This window comes from Nuphar pumila, chromosome 7 (genome assembly GCF_984573655.1).
Source record: "Nuphar pumila chromosome 7, dmNupPumi1.hap1.1, whole genome shotgun sequence".
NCBI lineage: Eukaryota > Viridiplantae > Streptophyta > Magnoliopsida > Nymphaeales > Nymphaeaceae > Nuphar > Nuphar pumila.
This window is the reverse complement of record NC_143255.1, coordinates 14,573,063-14,597,282: the sequence shown is the minus strand read 5'-3', so window position 1 is coordinate 14,597,282 and position 24,220 is coordinate 14,573,063. Positions and strand designations below refer to the sequence as shown.

The 24,220-nt window shown below is 36.1% G+C and overlaps 1 protein-coding gene across 1 annotated transcript; it reads right to left on the bottom strand.

Annotated features, from left to right (window-relative positions):
• Window positions 1-587: 587 nt before the first annotated feature.
• On the bottom strand, window positions 588-14,942 carry LOC149831228 (uncharacterized). The gene is made up of 7 exons (XM_090012962.1): window positions 14,817-14,942; window positions 3,931-4,102; window positions 3,365-3,650; window positions 1,543-1,615; window positions 1,357-1,447; window positions 1,157-1,236; window positions 588-845 (listed from the first exon to the last, which is right to left on the bottom strand). The coding sequence occupies exons 1-7, from the start codon at window positions 14,904-14,906 to the stop codon at window positions 588-590; spliced, it is 1,050 nt and encodes a 349-aa protein (XP_089869088.1). The 5' UTR covers window positions 14,907-14,942.
• Between the last annotated feature and the right edge of the window lie 9,278 nt (window positions 14,943-24,220).

Below are 24,220 nucleotides of genomic sequence, written 5' to 3'. Positions count from 1 at the left end.
AGCTCCAGGTGCACTTTGAAGTTTGAACAAGTCACTCAGTTATGATACTGCAACTTTATTTGACCCAATGCATTATCATTTTATTGAAATATGAATAACCAGTATGTCTCTTTCATTTTCTACCTGTATATAAGATCCAAGTTCAAGGTCTATATTCACTTTCTTTCATTTTCAGATCTCATTATTCTTAAATCAGTAACTGTGGGATGCAAAACTTTTTCTAAACATCAGTATTAAACCATCAAACCTGGCTTTAGTTACCAAATCAGACAAAAAAGTAGTCTTGAGCAATTAACCATTTTTTTTTTTTTTTTGCAGACCAACAAACATAACCAGAACCAATACTTGGACCGAGTCAGTTGACAAGTCAACTATACACTTAATATCATTTGGATGCTGTTAGCGGCTTAAGCTGAGTTGATAGGGTTGATGAAAATACACAGTTCCTAGTCACAGATAGATTGGGCCAGAAACGGTGATTAGAAAGATAACTTGAATGATTGACTCAATGAGTTTTCCTTATCTTCAAGCTTAAAGTCAGAGAAGCATCATATCTGCTTTCTTTTGGCACAGCATAAAAATTAGGTTCATCCAGGTTGTGAAGAATTTGTAGCAATGGGATGGGTTTCTTGCTGTCTGGTACCATCTCCAGGTCTGTCCCCAAGATTTTCTAGGGGTTGCTCCTGCCTTTGTTCTGCACCATTTCGCTGCTGTGCCAGTCGTCTTTGAGCTTCTGGCCTTGCATTCCATCTTAAATATTCCAACAACAAAAAAATTGTACATATTGCAGTTCCGAACCCCACAAGGGATGAAAGGAGCACCAAAAGAATAAGATGGACCCTGAGCTGATGCAAATACAACACAAACAAAATACACCATGACTTCCTTCAGATAAAACGAAACATGAAAAGTACAGGACATAATATAAGTGGCAAACTCTATGCATGACTCTTGTCATGTCTGTTACTGGTATGATAAAGGACATTGTCAGAAGCAGTTGGAAACCAAATCCAGACTTTTGGATCTGAATCAGAATGCTTGGATCTATAATACTCTAGTCTCAACACTTCCAATCCAGATTTTGTTAAGCTTGGGTGAGTTTACATACTACTTAAATCCATGTTTAAATAAACTGAAAGAAAAAGGGTGTACTTACAAATGAGAAGAAAATACGAGCGAACAGAACGACAGCTGCAAACTGGAATGAGGCATAAGACCAAATGTAGTTTTTGCTAACTGCAAATAATGATTTGCAGTCAAAGCATGAAAGATTTATGGGATATACAGTATTATAGAATGCTTACGAGCATAAAAAGTTTTAAATAATTTGTGAAGGTGGAAATAGGATGGTCATACCCATCGAGGAAGCTATCGTGGATGAAAGAAGTCCTAGAACAACAGAGAATGGCAAAGAGATTGCAAGAGAACGGGTACCTGTATCTGCAAGCTGTTTGATGGATACCAAAAGGAAAGACTATTATGCAAAAACCACAGAAATTAAGGCTTCCCATTAGCTATATTCCTCTAAAAAGGATTTCATACCAGAAGCTGCTCCAGGAAACAGAAATAGGCAAGAATACTAATCATGATGAGCACCGTCAGATCCTGCCAAACCCTGCCACAAGTGACATTATCTAAGGGCATGATTGGGAGTTGCTTTCAATGATTAGGCAGTTATCCAATATACAAGGTCATTTGGAAGAGGTTGCAGCACAATAATGTTAGCTGTTGAACTTTACATAGGCACACTAAACGATCACTCTATAACATAAGAGAAAAAAATCGACTTTCAAGAAATTTTTGAAATTTGAAAGCCATGAAAACCAAACTTGAAATTGCAACAAGTTATATAAGTACCATAAAAGAGTATTATTTGTGTGCTTCCAGGCCTTCTGTCTAGTACATTGAATCTGGACTATCCTGCCCGCAACTCATTCTGTACAATACTGTTGAGAACTCCATTTGACTTGTACTGCAAGCAAGACAGGGAGTTTTGAACTATGGAATCATTATTCACACCATTAGGCTTTTCCAGTTTTTGTTTCACTAAAAATTATGCACCCTCTCAAGGACATGATGGCTTTCCTCCTGATGCTTTTGTTTCACTGGAGGAGGATCTAGCATAACTTTCCACATGGAAAATGGGCTCTTTTCATATAGTCATAATGTGATATAATGGTTTTTCCTCATTTCCTTTCCTAATTGGCTTACAATGGAATTGTAATAACTTTGTGAACATGATAAGGATAACGATTCTGTTTTTCCCTTTTTAGCAGTCAAGCTAAAGGTTGGCTCCGGTGAGATTCAAACCTCATTCCTAAGAGTAATGGTTATAGTTGATGTATACTCTTGGTGCAAAGAAGACGAATAAAAAATAGCTAGAGTTTTAGTGAAGGTTTTTTATAGTGGGTCATGAATGAGCCACAAGGTATATGATGACTATTCAATTGGAAGAAATATTGAAGACCATTAAAAGATCTGAGCCACTCATGAAGTCAAAATTAGTTATTGAGTGGCTAGTGGTGATCAGACAAGGCCAGAACCATTTACGTGTTAAGGACATAGTTGTCCAGAAAGGTTGACTGGTTGAGATGTGTTGACTGATCCTTACATGTAGTTTCGTGATTATTGTTGAGGATAATATTGACCTTTTTTGTGTAAATATGTCAAACATTTAATAAAACAAGAGGGCAAACTTGTAATCCTCACATAAATAGAGTTATTCATCTCTACTTCTCTATCTCTCCTCTCAAACATCTCCCTCTCCAACTTCGCATTTCTCCTTCTTTCATCTTCTTTCCAGTTTGCAACACACATTGAAGGGCAGAGATCATCAAACAAGGGAGAAACAGAGGAGTTAAAAATCGTGCACTGCCCAGTGTCCGCAGCTACAGGTCTAAAGTGTGTTAATATGAAAGTTCCTGACACTGACATTACTTCTAGAGAATGAAAAACAAAACAATTATTCTATTAAAAGATTGCTTTTGGAAGCATATGCTTTACAAAGCAGGTGCTTTTATCTGACAATAGATGAGATCTGCTCACCTAAAAAGCAAATTGCATTTTGCATCACAAAGTAGCCTAAAAGAACAACAAATTTCCACCAAAAGATTAAAAAAATTTAAAGATCAAACAATGTAGAATTCCAATATTGTAATAAAAATATTTTCCTCTAATTATATGAGATGCAGATCAGAAAATAATTCATATATGATGAATGCATAGAACTTCGCTTTCCTATAATATGGTTAATGAGAGTGCTATATGTTGAACTTACCAAAGGAGAAAAACAAAAGGAAAAGCTAGATTCTGAGATGGTATAGCATAAAGAGAGGATTTTCAAAGCCCTCGTTCTAAATTGTACCTGTAACGGGTTGGGGGTACAGTAGCACGTTGTCTATTGACTGATTGAGTGTTCTGTAATCTTAACAATGTCACTGGTAAATTTCTAACTTCTTGCTTGCAAACATCACAGATCGTGTTACCCTTTACGCTAAACCATTTCACTGCACACTCTTGATGTGCAAGTGCAAGTTCACCTTTGCAGCTGCATTCCATCTTAAGAGTCTGGCCTCCTTCAGCAATCTCAATTAAGCATATCCTGCAAACTGCCTCTTCTGCAGTAATATCTTCACTACCATCGTCGGGCTCTACAATAAATTATGAAAATACGAGTTTACTAACAAAAATTTCAAAATTGAGAATGAGGAAAGGGTAAGCATTTTATATAATTTCCATGCAAAACTCAGCACTAATCTTGTTCATGTATAGGATTTTACCCAATGGAAAAGATGGAATGCAGCTCGCAGTGAGCAGGCTTTAATTAATGTAATAAAAAACAACCAAGTTAGAAGTACAATTTTGATGTAATCAACACCCAATATTAAGTAGACATTGAAAATATGAGAGCAAACAAAAAAATGGACATACTGGTATTGATTTCTGGGAATACATTAGGTGTTGCACTCCCAACTGCTGGAACACAAGGAGCTGCAGAAGTTATACGTATAACACCTCCTAAGGAATATGTTCGCCTTAGACTTTTGATTTTGGCAGTTAGAGGAACAGAAAGTGAACGTGCCATGAGCTGAACTTCTGGCCTCTGCTACAGCAAGCAGAATCCATTTTGAAACTCGTTAGAATATATGCACAATAAACCTGGAAAACTAACTTTGTTAGATATGGTTGATACATCTACTTTGTGAAGTTAATCAAGTTTTGGTAATATGCCCACAGGGAATTGATCCTTGAAGACGGATTAAAGGATTTTTTTCTCTAATTAAACCTATTGTTAAAATTGATAATACCACAACTGGAGCCACATTGTTGCACTGTGACAAGAAATTGATAACAGACCATTTTCAATCTATATTTTGCTTCATATATGTACACACACAAACAAACACACACCATTCAATAGTTTCTAATAATGTAAACTTGCTCCATTCAATCTCCTCCAATGTCTTAATCATTACCCATAAATTTGCAGGATATATATAAGATTTTCAGTGCAACACTGGGAGATACTTGAAAATACATGGTAGTTGTATATTTCTCATTACTACATTGATGAAAGCCCTGTCACAGGCTTCTATCATGAAATGTGCATGGGTTTTGTCTCTTTGATTGTTGTACTTTTGTAATACTAATCACAGCTTTTGAATCAGCAGCTCTATCCTACTTTCTAAGGCCAAAAGAAAAAACAACCTGATTGTATGTACATGTTGATAACGTCTATGAGCTTTGTGGACATCAACACCATCCCATATATGTAGTGTCAGTTGCATTAATTTCAATATCGGATGCAGAGATAATTTTGCAGACTACAAAAGGTTTAAAAAACCTTCCTCATGTTGCCTAAAAATGCAAAACTTGAACTTTTGACTAAGAACAATGACTATCAATAGCACAATAGGGGCATTTTGGTCATTGTATGTAGTTGAGCAACAAATGTATATTGCTGAAATCTTTTGATATGTAAAACATACAATGTGGCATATGTATTAGGTTTATGTGCAAATGCATTGATGTAAATTCTCATATGAGGGCCGATTATGCCCATACATGAAGAATATGGGACATCCCAACAAGCCAATTTCTAGGTTTCTTTCTCAGCAACCGAAGGATTCCCTTGAAATGAAATGACTAATAATCACAACATGCCACTAAGGGCTACAAGAGATCACAAACACACTAAAGACTACTATTGGGTCAAATACAATCTCACTAAAGAGACAAACACAAGATCATAGATAACACAGGGATCACAATATAAAAATAATGGATTTACTTAATCATAAAAATGCTTGTAAAAAATATATCTTACAATGAGGAGAAGAAAATTATTTATAGTGCCAAGATGGGCATTAAGGGAGGGCCTCCAACTGTCATATTGACTGAAAAAATAAGAAGCAAAATATACATAAATACAAAAAGAAAATAAAAGACTATTCAGCCCCTACTGGGTTGTGCCTATTACACCATATAAAAAAACCAAAATACCCCTGATATATATATACAACATATTTTAACACTCTCCTTCAAACTTAAGGTGAGATCGCCGAAAGTTTGTTAAGCAGAAAAAAACCATGGTAGCAGAAGAACTTTAGTGAAGAAGTTCACAATCTGAAATTAAGATGGTACAAGGTAACTTAATATTCCCCTTTAAGTATTCTTCCCGAACATAATGACAATCCATCTCGATGTTTCATTCGTTCATGAAATGTATTGTTGCTGGCTATATATATGATACTCTTGTTATTACAACACAATTTTGAAGGGTTTGGGAGATCAACTCCCATATCTGCAAGCAAAGAACGTAGGCACACGACATCGGTAGTTGTTGCAGCTATCGCACTATATTCAACTTTCGTGGAGGACAACGATACTTTTTGTTGCTTCTTACACCTCTAAGATATAAAGGAATCACCTAAAAACACAAAAAAAATCAGTAGTTGAGTGTCTATTATTGGGAGTCTTTACTCTAATCAGAATTAGTATATGCAATAAGATTCAATGACAAGAAAGACGATAAAAATAATCCTTTAGATATGGTATTTTTAATGTATCAAACTATTCTTAACACAACACTCATGTGAATTGAAGTAGACACATGTTGAAATTGACTTGCAGTATGCACTGCATGCGCAATATCTGGTCTAGTAATGGATAAATAGATCTAACAAGTTGTATATAAGGAGTCAGATCACCCAAAAAGACTCTGCCTTCAACTCTTATTTGAGCATCAATATGTTTTTCATCAGTGATTGCCGAACATGCAATGATATCTGCTGTAAACTTTATCTGTGACAATCTATATCCTCTGGGCGAGTTGGCTACTTCAATACCTAAGAAATACCTCAAGAAACCATGGTCAGTCATATCAAAAGTTTTCTTAAGCATAATTTTTATTTCTTCAACTCTTTGTTTATCATTCCTAGTGATAATACCATTTATGCCATGTAATTTGCTTTTTAAGTCAGGGGTATTTTAGTTTTTTTCCTTGTAATAATAATCTTTAGCGACTGCGTGTAGCCCCTTTTTTTATTTTTCGCTTTTGTCCTTGACCAAAAGGCCAAGGTGAAGGCTACCCAATGGTCATATTTATAACCGTTGGGAGCTCCCAAGTGGACTCCCCTAAAAAAAGGTTTTTGTCTATAAATCAGAGTTACCAGTCAAGGAAGCGGGAGCGGGAAGCGGGGCACTTTCAAAAATTTAGGAAACGGAGAAGCGTGGGACCACTTAGAAGAAAATTACGAACCGTCTCGGAAGCGACCTAGGAAGCGAACCGGAAGCGAGGGGGAAGTGAAAAAAATAAAAAAAATGGGGAAGCATGGGGGAAGCGCGCTTCCCATAAAAGGGAAGCACGCTTCCCAAAAAAGGGGGATGCTTCCCCACGCATTTCGGAAGCGCGACGTTTCACGCTTCCGAAGTGCGCTTCGGGGAAGCGCGCTTCCCCTTTTGCTTAGGCACTTCCGGTAACTCTGGTATAAATAGGGGTTGATCCCCTCTTGTTTTTTCAATGCTTGTATTAAGCATTTGAACAATAAAAGCTTATATTTTTATATTCTTGTGTATTTGTTTTTGCTTCATTGATTTTTGTATTGTCCCATAGTGGACTTCTGCAAGTGCACTTGTATGATTGTGATCTTGTAAGCCCTTAGTGGCTAGTGTTTCATGCTTCCACATATTTCATTACATGGTATCAGAGCCATAGAATTCTTGAACTTGTGGAAGGTTGCCATCAAGTGTTTGTGTTCGTGACAAAATCTCCTAAGGGATCATGCTCTCCTCTTCTCATTTTCATTATCTTCCTCTTTTTCTCTTGCTCACACAATAAAGACCAAGATTGATCTCTCCTTCAAGCTCAATGAAAAAAATTACATGATGTGGGCTTCTGCAATGGAAAACAATCTCAAAGAGAAAAAACTTTGGGGTTATGTGATGGGCACTATTCTTGAACCACAACTCAAGCTCACAAAACTAGAAGGAGGTTAAGAAAAAGCCTTAGAGGGAGATGCTCGTGCTAAGGCTATTGAAGATCATCATAAACAAGTGGAAGATTGGGAGAGCAACCATGCGAAAATTCTTGCATGGTTCATGAACAACGTCGAGCTTAAGGTATCTGCAAACATTGAAAATTTTCAAAAGGCCAATGGAGCTTGGTTTTTTATGAAGGGTATGTATACCCAAAAGGATCTTGCAAGAGCATATTTTTTGCAAGAAAAATTTAGGATCACTAAGCAAGGTGAAATGAGTATCCAAGACTTTTATAGTGCTTTGAATCTCCTATGGGATGAACTAGACTTTTAGAGCCAAAGTGGGTTACTATTGATAATGTGAAACTTTGGCAAAAACAAATGAAACACGAAAGATTTTTTTAATTCTTATATGGGCTTCGTCTCGAATTTGAGCAAGTTAGATCTTCTCTCCTATACAGATCTACTACACTTCCTCTTGAAGATACCATTGCCGAAATTGTCAAAGAAGAAACTCGTTTTGGTATGAGTAAAAGTTATGATGAAGTCTTGGCAGTATCTAAACCCGGTAACCATGTTAAGACCTATAAGGCTCCACACTTTGGGAAGCAAAATAACTATAGTAATAATAATAACTATAATGGTGGGAGAAAAATGATTATTTGTCATCATTGTAATGAGCCGGGTCACATTAAACTTGTTTGTCCTAAGTTGAATGGAACAAGTATAAGGTTGCTTACGTTGAAGAATCTATTCTCAAGAAAGAAGAAGAAGACAAAAGTAGAGAGGATCTTAAAGATACACTTGGTCAAATATCCATGGCATTTCAACAAATTCTTAACACAACTCCTATATTGGGTGCCGCCATCGCCTCCTCATCTTCACCAGGTATGTACTCTTGAATCTAGATTCGGGAGCATCTTTTCATATGACTCCTCATGAGAATGTCTTATCCAATATATGCATCAATTAAAATTTGTCGTGTGTTTCTACAGCCGATGGAACCATTTTCAAAATTAAGAGTATAGGGACACTAAATTCTAAATATTTTTAAACTTTTCTAGTTCCAAAAGTTAGAGTTGTTTTCAAACTAAATTTAATTTTTTTTTTTCGGTTTCTTAAATTGTCGACCATGAATTTGAAATATCTTTTTCATCTAAGGGTTGCTTTGTGCAGAATCTCCGGTCCGGAAAGCAGATTGGGCAAGGTCATAGGAAGGGAGATCTTTACTTTAAGGACTCATTATCTCTTCCTTTAAAATCATTTTGTACTTATATCCAAGATAAGGGTATTGAAACTTTGCATAAAAGACTTGGACATCCAAGCTATTCTAAAATATACCTTTTTTATTTTGGGGACAAATTTTGTAATGAAAAAGATATAACTTGCAAAGATTGCATTCTTGGAAAAATAAAATCTATCTCATTTCCAAATAGAACCTTTGTTTCCATAAGACCTTTTGAATTAGTGCACTCGAATGTATAAGGTCCTTCTTCGGCCATATCTAAAGGAGGTTACTCGTACTTTTATTGATGACTTTACTAGATATGTATGGGTTTACTTTCTTAATTTCAAGTCGAAAGTTTTTTCCTTCTTTAAAGAATTTCATATAAAAGTTAAGAATCAATTTCAAAGCAATATGTATATTCTTAGATCGGATTCAGGTGAGAAATATCTATCAAATGAATTTCAAAACTATTTAAAACAACATGGGGTTTGTCATCAAAGATCTTACCTTAAGACACCACAACAAAATGGGCTAGTGAAAAGAAAACATAGGCATATAATAGAAACCACTAGAACTTTATTTATTCCTAAAAATATTCTTAGAAGCCATTTTAACTTTCACTTATTTGATAAATCGAACGTCATCATCCACTTTAGAAAATGTTTTCAATTATGAAAAACTTCTCAAAATAACACCTGATTTCAATTGTTTACGAATTTTTGGTTGTAAATGTTTTGTGCTTTTACACAAAACAGATAAGTTATCACCAAAAGCAATTGAATGTGTTTTCATTGAATATGGTGAAAATAAAAAAGGATATAGATGCTTTGATTTAAAAAATAATAAACTTTATGTTTTCAAAGATATGACATTCTTAAAAGATGAAAATGGTTTTGAAGAGTATGATAAAAGAGAAGAAATAGTCTATATGTTTTTTGTATGATCTCTCTCCAAGAGAAGATATACATACTAATGATGACTCTTTGAATCATCGTGAAATTATAGATGATATCAATCATGAATACTCTAATATTGGGACATCACCGAGTAGTGATGACATCATTAATAGATCTCCTAAAAATATTCAAGTTTATACTCAGCATTAGCAAAATAATCCTACTAGTGCCTTAGAAAAATTTTCTCACTATAATGAACCTATAGAATAAGCTCTTCTTAGAATATCTGCTAGAGAATCTATTCCACTAAATAAGTTTGTATCTTATAAGTCATTATCACCCAATTATAGGACTTGCCTAATAGCTTTACATTCACATTATGAGCCCTCACATTATAATGAAGCTAAAAATATTCCTCATTAGATTGAAGCCATGAACATAAAACTAGATGCCCTTAGGAAAGCAAAAACTTAAGAAGTAGTTGAGTTACCTTTAAACAAGAAACCTATTGGATGTAGATGTGACTTTAAAGTTAAAACCAAGAGTGCTGAAACTCTAGAGAGATATAAAGCTAGGTTAGTAGTTAAATGATACTCCCAAGAATATAGAATTGTCTATGAGAAAACTTTTGCACCCATAGCCAGAATGACTAGTGTTAGGACTCTAATAACTATTGCATCAACTAAAAAATGGCCTATATATCAATTAGATCTTAAAAATATTTTTCTTAATGGAGAATTAAATGAAAAAATTTATATGGATCTTCCATCGGGATTTGATATTGAAAAAGGAAAATCTTTTAAACTTTTAATAACGTTGTATGGTCTTAAACAGGCCCACAAGGCCTGGTACGATAGATTCAACAATGTTATGATTAATTTGGGTTTTCATTCATGCTATACTGACACTGCTTTCTTTGTGAAAAGTACAAGTGCTGGCATAGTTATCCTTCTACTTTACGTAGATGATATGATTATAACAGGAAACAACAAAAAGAAAGTTAGTAATATTAAAAATGTTTTAAAAGATAATTTTGATATGTCAGACCTAGGATTCTTAAGATATTTTTTAGGAATTTAAGTTGCATACTTTCCCAAAGGGTACATATTTTCTCAGGTAAAACTTGTTGCACATATATGTGCTAAATCTGCAAATGATAAGAAAGTGAAAACTTATGAAGTGGTGAATGTTAAATTAAGACTTGAAGATGAGACTCTTCTTGAAGACCTTACACCTTACAGACAACTAATTGGGTGTCTCACTTATTTGTCTATCACCAGACCAGATATAGCTCATGCAGTTCACTTTGTTAGTCAATTTCAACATGCTCCAACAACTGTGCACATGAGTGTTGTATTAATGATCGTCAAATATATCAAGAACATCATAACTAAAAGGCACTTTCTATCCTCATCTTCATCTTTAGATTTACTTATATTGATATTGATTGGAGAGAAAATCTCAATGATAGAGTCTCAATTATTGGTTTTTGTGTTTTTCTAGGAGATTTTTTGATTGTCTGGAGATGCAAGAAGCATGAGAAGGTCTCATTATCCTCTATTGAAGCAGAATACAGAGCTACGACAATTACAACTATGAAACTTGTATGGTTAAAAAATCTTCTCAAAGATATAGGTGTTTGACGTCTCCAAATCTTCGAAGATGTATTGCGATGATAAAAGTACAATTTACATTGCTAGCAACCACACCTTTTATGAGCGCACCAAGCATATTGAGATTGATTGTCATTATGTTTGTGATGAATTCTTGAGAAAAACTATTGAGTTTCCTTTTGTCACTTCAGAATTCCAACTTACGGACTTCCTTACTAAAGGTCTTGCAGCTCTACGTTTCCTATTCCTTTTCAACAAACTTTCGGTGTTTACACCGTAAGTTTCAGGGGTGTTAAAATAGTATATATATATACATATATATACTATTTATGCCACACAATTTACTTTTTGAGTCAAGGGTATTTTGGTCTTTTTCTCCTTGTAATAAAATAATCTTTAGGGACTGCATGTAGCCCCTTTATTTATTTATTTTTTCTTTTTTGTCCTTGACCAAAAGAGTCAGTTGGAGTCGCGTCTAAACAACAGATTTTTGGCTTGTATTAGGACGAAAAATATGCCATTATGGGCTAAACATAGCCAGAATTTAGTGAACACCAGCTTATTGAATTCTTCCACTCTGTGAGTGCCTAATGGCCCTAACCTGCCACAACCAACCTAACAAGCAATTACCTTCCAATCAGCCTAGGTGGAACCACAGGACTCCTCCAATCCACTCCAACTGAAACTTCTCCATATAGGAGATCACACTCTCCATCTCAAATTTGGTCACATTTTAATGTTGATAACTTGCAGGCACAACCATGATGATTCAAGAGTGTTCCACTTGGCAGAGTTGAGAGCAGCTATTTCTCTGATTGATGATGGCTTTACGAGCAACAATCACTCGGAAGCAAGTCAATTTGAATGCCACCACATGGTGCAGATAAGTCATGGATTACAAGTATCAGCTCGGTTCATTACAACAACAAACAACAACAACAACAACTACGCCTTCATCCCAAAACAATTGGGGTCAGCGATATGAACCAAAAAAGAAATTCATTTTGGGTCTTCCACATGAATCCTTTTCCTCCAATCATTTCTATCCAATGCCATGTCCTCGGTGAGGTTCAAAGCATTCATATCCTTTCCTATCATCTCCATCCAAGTCTTCCTAGGCCTACCCCGACCTCTTTTAACTAATATATTTTTCCATTTCTCCAACCTTCTAACTGGAGCATCATTAGGCCTTCGCCGAATATGTCCAAACCACCGTAAACGATTCTCTCGCATCTTATTTTCAATGGGTGCAACACCTACCTTCTTACGTATCTCCTCGTTCCGAATCTTATCTTTTATTGTATTTCCACACATCCATCTAAGCATCTGCATCTCAGCTACACTCATTTTTTGAATATGATGTCTCTTGCAGCCCAACATTCTGTACCATATAGTAAAGCGGGTCTAATAGTCGTCCTATAAAACTTTCCCTTCAACCGCAATGGCATTCTACGATCGCACAACACTCCAGTTGCACTTTTCCATTTCATCCACCCAACCTTTATCCTATGATTTACATCTCCATCAATTTCTCCATACTTTTGAATGATGGATCCCAAATATTTGAAATAATCATTCACCGATATTTCTTGCTCACCAAGCTTCACTACACTCCCATCACTACTTCGTTGCTTACTAAACCGACATTCCATATATTCAGTCTTACTCTTACTCAACTTAAAACCTCTAGCTTCCAATGTCTGTCTCCATAATTCTAACTTAGCATTAACCCCAGCTCTAGACTTATCAATCAAAACAATATCATCAGCAAACAACATACACCACGGTACATTTTCTTGAATTGATCTCGTAAGCTCATCCATCACTATTGCAAATAGGAAAGGGCTTAAAGCAGATCCTTGATGTAACCCAACCGTTATCGGAAAATTGGTTTTCACCCCTCCACAAGTGCGGACATTGGTTACTACTCCTTCATACATATCTTTAATTATACTAATGTACTTTAGGGAAACACCTTTCTTCATCATTGTCCACCAGAGAACGTCCCTAGGTACTCTATCGTATGCCTTCTCTAAATCAATAAAAACCATATGCAGATCTTTGTTCCTCTCTCTATATCTTTCAATAAGTTGTCTAAGAAGATGTATAGCTTCCATAGTTGATCTTCCAGGCATAAAACCAAATTGATTCTCCGATATCATGACAACCTTCCTCAACCTAGACTCAATCACCCTCTCCCAAAGTTTCATAGTATGACTCATGAGTTTTATACCACGATAGTTTGTGCAATCTTGTATATCACCCTTATTCTTATATAAAGGCACCAAAGTACTCTTCCTCCACTCATTAGGCATCTTATTTGTTCGCCAAATCAAGTTAAAAAGATTTGTCAACCATTCTAGACCTTTCTCTCCCAAGCATTTCCAAGCCTCGATAGGTATACCATCTGGGCCAACTGCCCTTCTTGATTTCATTTTCTTTAAAGCCTCTGCAATTTCTTTCTTTTGAATCTTGCGCATGAAGTCACGATTTATCTCATGAAAAGGAATGGAGAAGTCTCCAAGATCTTGAGCATGACTATCATTAAATAGCTTATCAAAATAATCTTTCCATCTCTCCTTAATCTCCTCATCTTTGACTAAAACCCTTTGTGTTTCATCTTTGATACATCTAACCATACCCAAATCCCTCGATTTCCTATCTCTCATCTTTGCAAGCCTATAAATATCCTTCTCGCCTTCTTTGGTATCCAACTTGTCATAAACCTCCTTATATACCTTAGCCCTCGCGTTTCGAACTACTTTTTTAGCTTCCTTCTTTGCTATCATATACTTCTCCAAATTCTCATTATCACGACTCTTACTTAGATTTCTATAACACTCTCTTTTAACCTTAATAGCTAATTTGACATCCTCGTTCCACCATGATGTATCCTTACCTAGTGGTGCACCGCCTTTAGACTCACCCAATACCTCCTTAGCCACTTTTCTCATGCCACCCGCTATCTTATTCCACATTGATTCTGAATCCTCCTCGAGACACCAATCAACTTCCTTAACTACCTGCTCTACAAACATTCCTTGTTTAGATCGGTTCATTGACCTCCTTAAATCCCCAGCCATTGGCAGCTAAGAATCACTTGCAATAAAAACCTTTTCTTTATAAAACAAAAATAGGCCAGATTCTAATGGTAGAAATCTAAACAGAACAAACATTTCATAATTTTCAGCAAAACTTCTCCGGTGGAGCTTCTGCAAGATGGGTTTTAAAACCACAATGATTCCTATGAAGGAACGATTCGCTTCCACCTTAAATTCCATATTGCAGAATGCATTTTAGCATGAATTCGGCAGCATTATGTAATTGACATGAAATAAGCGATCTTTTTCATAACATCCAATCCATGATGAGCTACTTGTTTTTTTTTTTTCATCCAATAAACCCATAATCGCTCTAAATTTCCATCCATAGAGGACAAAAAATCCAATCCTTCAACACTCAACAAGATCATAGCTCTCCAGAAAAAAGAAAACCCAACTAACAAAAAACCAACCCAAACAAACGCAGGATTCTTCTTGCCAAGATATAAGAAAACAAAGATTTGCAACAGAAAAAAAGGCGACAAAGTACAGAAACATACCTGTTGGTGGGAGAATTCTGGTAAAATGGCGCTCGAACTCGCTTCTCCTTCGTTCTGAAGAGAACCACCATCTTCTTTTTCCTTCTCCATTGAGAAGAATTTCAAGAAGCCAGAGAGAGAGAGAGAGAGAGGTTTGTGGGTGGTGAGCGACAGCAGCAGAGACAAAAGAATCGCCGTTTCAGCAAGAAGTAGGCCGATTATATGAAGTACGCTGTCAGGGGTGTACACTACGTCCGGGATTGGCAACAATTGCCATTACATTCTGCGTTTGATACGTTCACCTTACATATTTGGTTCGGTCTTATTGTTTAGGCCCATGTAACAAATGCCAGTGATATTATGAATTTTACCAAGACTAGGACGTTGGAACGGCCCTTTTACCTGTCCGGGCTCTAAATAAATGAGGCTTAAATTAAAATTTTTAATTATAACAAAAAATAAAAATCAAACAAGATATTAATTTAGGTAAAAAAATAAAAATCAAACAAGATATAAAATTAGGTATACATTGAGAATAAGATGCTTACTTTTAATAAAGTTTTTTTTCTTCATTTTTACCTGAAGAAACCACCCCACCCCAGGATCATAGATCTAGTGACGCTGGTTCTGCCTGCCGATAGTTGTCTTAGCAGCCTAAAATTCTGAGGGCTTGCTCCTTTTCCTGGATAGTCACCACACTTAGGCTTGGCAAGAGGTGACTCTCATGAGATTTGAACCTAGACCACTCACCTAAAGGCCGAGGCCCCATCCCACTACACCAAACCCCTTGGACCTTACTTTTAATAATGGTTGCATATAAAATAAATAATTATCTAAACCAAACAGGAAGCCCCAAAAAGAAATTATGTTTATTGTGTTAAGGATTTTTTTTTTCAAACACTTGAAAGAGAACTTATTACTAAAAGAATGGATATCCGTTATTTTTTGTAATATATCTCAGGTGGAAAGTATTAAGCACAAAGCACAGGCGTCATGGGTGCTAGAGGTCACCAGGATTTTTCTTAATATATCTAATTCACAAAATTCTAAAAATTGGTGAAAACGATATTGGGAAAATCGGAAAGGTAAAAAATTGCACATAAAAAAGGATTGCAAATTTAAGTTGTTCAAGATAAACTGAACTAAATATCTTGGGAGATGGTGAAATATGTAAAGTCAAAAAAAGGATTATCCAAAATTATTAGGCGCACACGCGCAGAGAGAGAGAGAGAGAGAGAGCCGAAACACGATTTCAACATAGCCAAAGAAAGGGTCAACAGAGTTGAACCCCAAAAGAACAAAAGCAGAAAAACAAAACAGAAACAAGTAAGAGCCAAACAAACGAAAAAAATGGCTCACGTAGGAGCCGCAAAACCAATATAATCTGAAGAGAGCGGAGCGACAACATAAGGAAATGTTAGATTGGGAAGATGAATATGCAGAATCGCGTAAACGTCCACTAGGATTTTTTGAGCAAGATGATTAATGTCGATCGAAGATTCTCCAAAAAGGGCATCATTGCACACCATCCAAATGAACCACCAAGTGGTAAACAACCATGACCTCCAGATTAACCGTCATCGCTTATTGCGCCGAAGGCATACCGGACGATGAGGTCTAGCGCAAAAAACTCCTCCATAACCAGGACCTCCGGGTGCCTCCAAGTCCTACGAAAGATCTCCACAAAGGTAAGGCAAGACCAAAAGAGGTGGAACAGAGATTCTTCAGTAGCATGACAAAGCACACACCAGCTCGAAAGCTGGAAGCCCCACATCTTTAAGCTAGAGTGAGTTTGGACCTTATCATACAAGATTAACCAAGTCAGGACCCAAGAACAGGGTGAAGGGCCCTTCGCCCAAAGTGCAGATTCAAGCAACCAGTCCGCCCCCGGGGGAAGCAACGATCTATAGACTTTGCTGGTCAGAAACTTCCCAGTAGGAGCAATAGCCCAATGCACCCAGTAAACAATATCGACGAGATCATCAAATTTATCGCTAAAGAAAGGTAAAGCCGACAACCATGACTTATGCAGATGAAAAAATGCTCCACGCTGCAAGCGGAGGAAAACCAAAAGGAGAGATAGAGGCCCATACTTAGAGAGAAGAAAAGTAGCGCAAGGATTATCCAATTGATAAGCAAGCCAACATTGCTTAGAGACCAGGGCAATACTCCTGAGTCTGGGTGCAAAAACACCTAAATCGGCCATAAAATGCGACAAGACCAACCAGGTGGCGCTTACCCTTGAGATGACACCCAAACTAAAGAAAGCCTGCCAGCAGACACGTCAGCTGCTTCTCCACACCCACAGGCATAAAAAACATGGACATGAAGAATTTTGAAATGGTCGAGAGAACGTGCTTCACTAAAGTTAGGCGGCTAGCATGAGAGAGAGAGAGAGAGAGAGTTGGAATGTTAATGGATTGAATTTTATCTGATAATATCTAACTGAATTCACTTCGGTTTAGTTGCATTTGTTAAGCCAAAACCATATCTGATTTTAATTGGATGCACATATTGTTTTGATTGTTTTCTACCAAATCCAACAAATATTTGAATTTGATGGATATATGAACCTTTTTACATGTAAAAAAGTGGATCTGGTATGAGCTTCTCACCATCCGAATATGGATTTGAATTCAAATCCGTTTAACCGACATCCCATTAGTCGAATATGGTGTTAGCCACATCCGAACCTATCCAGCAAATATCCAAATTTGATGGATATCTGAACTTGTTTACATGTATGAATCTGGTATTAGCTTTTCACCATCCAAATCCTAATGGGAATCCATTTAACCAACATCAGATTAGTTGAATATGGTTTCCCAAACATATATAAAAAATGTCATTTTAGAAAAAATTGTAAGGAATTAAAATTTTCCCATTAACAATACCTGTTTCTGCTTTTATATTACTTAGGATTAGGATAAAATAGGATTTAAAATGAGGATTAGCTACGGTTAATGGGAGCCTTAGAATGGTTACTAAGAAAATTGCACTAGTTATCATGGAATGTAGGTAATCTCAATGGGTTTAGGGTCCCCGAATCAAAGATGCACGTTTGACATGCCTTTTTGCAAAATTATGGAAGTCAAACATTGAATATGACCCATTTAGTTCTGAGGATCCCAACAATTTAAGGATGTAAATGCTTTAGGTTAGGTTTTAGTATACGTTAACCAAATCCAATCTCTTGAGGTAAAATCATGGTTGCATCCGGGTAAAGAGGCTTTCTACTAGACCCAAATCAAAATTTCACCCTGCTCCTGTTTGGATCTGAATTTGACATCAGTTTTGGATTCTTAGGATCCAATTTTGGAAACCTTAACACTAAATACAACAATTCACTTTGCCAAAGGGGCTTAACAGATTACTCAAGTCCAACTAAATGTAATTGGTTAGGTGCAAACCTTACCAAAACTGGCACCTTTCACTAATAGGGTAATAGAGGTGGACATCGGGTCAGGTATTGTTCATGAGACTGCCTCTGTTAGATACCATGAAAAATTTGCAATGCCACTCACTGATCAAAGGTGTTGGTGCACAAGGGTGCCGCCAACAACAATATTATCAAAAAACAAAAAAGAGTGCCAACAACAAAAAACAGTATGCATCATTATCAAAGAGGCTACCAACACTATCATGTAAGCTAAATAGGCTAAGTTGGGTGAAATGTGACAATTAAATTGATAAAGATGGCACCAATTTAGGCAAGGAGTTGTGGTTCAGAACCTTTACCAGAAAGAACTTTTTTTTTCTACAGAGAAAGCTGGGGTTAGGCAGACCCCTGCCAGTTATACAATCATATACCATTGGGATTCGAACTTGCAACGTCCCAACACAAGGTAACTCAACTGCTCCTGCCGTGACATCCTTTCAGTTTGATGATGTTCACAAGTTCCCTCATCCAGTAGGTTTCACTTTTTATTAGTTCTTAAAAAGATAATGACCTTGTTCATCAGACCGCATAAGTGCATTGATAGTTTGCTTTTCAAGTTTATCTTTGTTTAACTTTATAGCTTAATATTAAACAATGATCACTAACATCTAATTTTTGACTCCCAAGTCAAAGGTAGTTTGCATATGGGAAGCCATATACTTGACTTTAGGAATATGTCACAGTGACACGCTTAGGCTCCTGGCTTTTAGGTGACATGACAGATCTTACATTATTTTAATAATTTTCTTATCTTTTAATAATATTTTCATTTAGAAAAACATATTTTTATATTTAAAACATTAACAAAACTTTTTCATAGCAAAAAAAAAAAAATCCGTGTTTGCACCTCCTAGTCTTGAAAAAGGTCCGTGTGGGTGACCTCACCTAGGGATTGACTCCTTAAGTAACATGGTTTCTCCATTAAAAAAAAGAAAGAAGAAGAAGAAGAAGAACAGTAAAATTGCATGGTTAAGAATCAAGGATAATTCTTGTATCATATTAAAGTCCTTACAAAGCCCACCAGTGAAAGACACCCCGCACATCTGGTGACAGTCAAACCTGGCAAGAAGGGGTGAAGATCATGGAAGTTTACTCTTAAGCACGGGCTCTTGCTAAGCAAACTGTCCATTAATCCTAACCACAACGAAAACATTAGTTCAAAATATAAACAACAAAAACAAATCATGCGTGCTTCATATCATTTTTTTTTATGATGAGAACCCTCGCCGAGGAAAACCTTGGGTGGGACCCACAACCGACCTGCCTCACATGGCTCACCTCTAAAAGCTATGGACAAAACCTATCATTATTTTTCAAAACAGCAATTGTGCACCTGGATTTAAATTGCTTATATGTAGTAGGTGGTAGTTGCTTACCTGACTTTGGAAGAGTTTTTTTTTTCTAAAATCTAACCATACAAATGTGATCTACATGCTTAATTTTATAGGAATCGACTCTTGGATCTTTCGATTCTGACATACATGTAAGTTTTATAAGATTTAAAAACCAATGGTCTATAATTTTCAAAAATATTCAATGCTTAAAAAATCATATTTTTTTATTGAAAAAATATGATCCAAGTGATATCTACCAGGTCAGATTTGCAAAAAAACAACAACCCGAAAACACCTATTCAGTGGTGGTAGGCTCAAAGAGTGGTAAGCAACTACCACTTTTACTATAGATATCAAAATACAAAACCTGCTAAATGAAACATGCTATTGGATTTTATGGTCTTTTTTTTAAAATTTTGTTCGTACAAACACTACAAGAAACCTGTGGATTAGCGACGACCTAAATTCGTCGCTAATCCGACGCTAATCCATCGCTAAACTGTTTAGCGACAGATTAGCGTTGGATTAGCAACGAAAAACTTTCATCGCGAATTTTTCGACGCTAAGTAGTGCCAGAACTTATCCGCCGCTAATTTGCGACAGACTAGCAACGAATATGATCCATCGCGAGTCTTTCGTTATTTTAAATTAGCGATGGATAATATCCGTCGCTAATCCATCATTAAATTTAAAAAAAAAAGTAAAAAAAAAAATTTTTGCTCGCTGCCGGCGCGTTCTCCGGCAAGGAGCAAATTTTTTTGCACAGAACCGACGTGTTCCGGCATGCTGCGACTCTGTGCGGATCCGGGGGGAGCTCCTCTTCAAGTTCCAGGTCTGCCACGAGAACCAGCCAAAGAGCTTCACGGCGGAGGCGCGTTCCGAGGGGAGCTCCTCTTCAAGTTCCACAGGTCTGCCATGAGAACCAGCCGAAGAGCTTCACGACGGGGGCGCTCAGCTTCAGCTGCGACTCCGCGCAGATCTTCATGAGCTGCAGGAGGAGGAGCAACGAGTACGACATCTTCGCGACTCCGCGCAGATCTTCGCGACTCCGGCAGGCTCCAGTAGCTCCTCAACAACAGCCTCCTCTTCGTCGCCACTCTCTTCGACTCCGGCAGGCTCTAGTGGCTCCCCAACAACAACCTCTTCTTCGTCGCCCCCTTGACGTCTCGGCTCCGGCGAAGCCACGACGGCTCCATCTGCGACTTCTCCATAGGTGGGGATCGACTCGTCAGCGGGGCTTCTGGCGTCTTGAGAAGCACCTCAAGTGGGGATGATTTAAATCGAACGGGAGGGAAAAACAAATGGAGGAAAAATTTTGAACGAAGGGAGGGAAAATTTCGCGCCTCAGGTGGGACGAAAATTAGCGACGGAATTAGCGAGAGAATTTTTCCGTCCCTAATCCATCGCTAATTAGCGACGGATTAGGGACAAAAAAATTCCCTCGCTAATTAGCATTTTTTGTAACATTTTTTGCGACGAAAAAATGTTGTCGCTAATCCCTCGCTAATTAGCGACGACTTTAGCGACGAAAATATTTCCGTCGTTAATTTTGCAAATATTTCAAACGTTAGCGACAAATAGTTTTCGCTCGCTAATCCGTCGCAAATTGGCGACGGAAAAAATCCGTCACCAATTTTCGTCGCTAAGTAGCATTTTTCTTGTAGTGAAATTTTTATGAATATTTGGTGTTTTTTTTAAAATTTTGACCATACATTTGTGATTTATATACTTGTTTTTATAGGAATCACTTCTTGGGACATTTGATTCTAATGCATGGTTTCAAACATCACCCTACAATTTTCATAAATTTTTGAGGCTCCAAATACCCTTTTTTCATTCAAGATGTATTATCAAATTCTCAATTTCTAGTAAATCAATAGTGTTGAAAATATCCATGGGGTCAAAATTTCAAAAACAACAACACCAGAAGTTCACTATCATGTTTCATTGAGTAGGTTTTCTATTTGCAGGTTTTCATTTCCCTATATATATATGTAGAGAAATCATTTTTTTTCTCAAAAAAACATAATTGGAAGTGTGATTTCCTAGCAAATCGATCATGCAGACCACATCTACAGGGTCATATTTTTTAAAAACAACATAAACCCCCTATCCACTGATGGTAGGCACACGGTAGGCATAAAATGCGTCAGGCATCTATCCATTACTCTCTCTCTCTCTCTCTCTATATATATATATATATCTATATCTATATATATATATATATATATATATATATATATATATATATATATATATATATATAGAAAAAGCGGTAGTTGTGCTACCAGCGCAAAAAAATGGATTGTCCATCGTGGGCTTGATGGAAGGTGCACACAAAAATATGTAAAAATGTTTTTGCCTTTTAGTGATGGTTTTTTACAACTGAGGTCCTAGCGAAAACTGAGACCTGGGCCTTTAGTGACTGACTTCTGACCCCTTCTAAAAATAAAAAAAGTAGAAAAATGCATGTTTTTGCACTTTTTTTTTAGTTGTCCATCGATGGTGCGATGGACGGCGCACATAGTTGCTCAGGTAGCTGCACACCTGAGGATTGTGCAGCCACCATGCACTATATATATATATATATATATATATATATATATATATATATATATATATATATATATATATATATATATATATATATATATATATATATATATATATATATTAGCTGCCTGACCACTTTTGAGTCTGATCGTTAAGCTCCTATCAGTGAATAAGGGTTTTCAGGATGTTTTTTGCAAATCTGAATCTGCAGATGTGTTTTGCATGGTTGACTTGCTAAGAAATGTCACTTGGATCATGTTTTTCTATAAAAAAAATGATGTTTTAAGCATTGAATATTTTTGAAATTTGTATACAGTTGATTTTTAAGTCTTATAAAAACCTAACTGGGTGTGGTAATCGGATGATCCAATTATCGGTTCCTATAAAATTGTATAATCAGATTTTAGAAAAAAATAAGAAAACTCCTTCCAAGGCTTGGTAGGCTTGAGGTAAGCTCAAAAATGGTCTGGCAGCTACTACTCATATATATATATATATATATATATATATATATATATATATATATATATATATATATATATATAAAAGAACTGCCATTTCTCATTTTACCCCCATTCTTCCCAATAGGTTTTAAGTGTTTTATGATAGATATAAACCATCAAATGTGTTTAGCATGCTCGATTTAGTGGGAATCGATTCTTGTATCATGTTTTATTTTTATGAAAAACATAACTTTATGAGCCAAGAAAAACTATTACCTTCTTTGCCATTGATTTTGAATCACTGAAAAAACCTGTGTACATGTCAGATTCTGCCATTTCAATGATTTCCTAGCAAAACGATCACACAGAACACATTTGTATGGTCACACTTTTTAAAAACCTGTCAAGCTTGTAAGTACGTGGTAGGCAAAAAAAGCATCAGAGACATACCCATTATATATATATATATATATATATATATATATATATATATATATATATATATATATATATATATATGCACGCACCACCCATGCATGCCAACTCAGACCGATTCAGGCAGAATCGGCTAAAGGGGCTGATTTGATTTCAGCAGATTTAGGCCAATTCGATTCAAGTATGATTCTTTCTTTGTACTAACTTTTCCATGCATGAACCCAAAAATTTCAAACCATTCAGCATTTTTTTAAACAAGAACGCTGGGGTCAAACCATTCAGCATTTTCTTTTGAAATATCTGGCTCATAAAATAGTATCCATTTTTATGTGATTCCTGCAGGTCGGTGAAAGATACTTAGAACATCACTGTAATGCATTTTTGGTTTTTGGTTTGTACATAAAGTGAATTTGAATATGCATTTTAAGGTTTTTGGCTTGTATATAAAAAATATGAATTACTATTTTTGCTCAAATTACCCAAAATTTAAACACTTTTTTGTACTTTGATCCAGTTTTAAATTTATATTTGGAGCTAAAATCCACAAATTTTTGATAAACTTTCATAATTAGATCTAATAAGGCACCGATTAAAGCATTTTTATATAAAAAATATTAAATCTTATTCTTTTCAAATTACTCAAATTTTAAACATTTTATAGTTTTTAGATCCAATCAAATATCTATATCCCAAGTTAAAATATATAATAAACATGTTAAAACACTCATAGGGTTGGGTAAATTGGGTCATACGATCCAAAATGAAGTAATTCGACCCATTATCCATGACTTTTCAAGTTATTTGCACATCATCATAAAAAATAGTCATTTGGAACACAACATCCGAGTACAGTTCAAACAAATGTTGGACTTAGTACATTTGTTATGGAACAAACAAGACCAGTGTTATGTTTCATCTTTTTTGTTCATTTCATCCAATCCCGAACAAGCCATCAAACATACCCTTGTGGCCATATATTTCTAACATTTCACACTTGGCCATAAGGGGCAACCTGTGTTGTCATGATTGTTCTCAATAAGAACTATGCACTGACACAATCTTCACACAGTTTATGTGGAGTTATAAACTCATCATTTCAGGTTTAGTAAAAACTTATTTATTAATTATCTTGGTTAACAGAAATGCTACCATGTCACCTGAAGGAACATAATCAATTCATTCTTCATAAGTATTTTATTACTCGTATGATAGTCATATATC

Coding starts and splice junctions, on each gene's coding strand:
- LOC149831228 (XM_090012962.1), bottom strand. CDS start 14,906: ATGGAGAAGGAAAAAGAAGATGGTGGTTCTCTTCAGAACGAAGGAGAA. Junction 1,616..3,364: donor GTACCCCCAACCCGTTACAG/GTACAATTTAGA, acceptor CACTTGTGGCAG/GGTTTGGCAGGATCTGACGG. Junction 1,237..1,356: donor CACGATAGCTTCCTCGATGG/GTATGACCATCC, acceptor CATTATTTGCAG/TTAGCAAAAACTACATTTGG.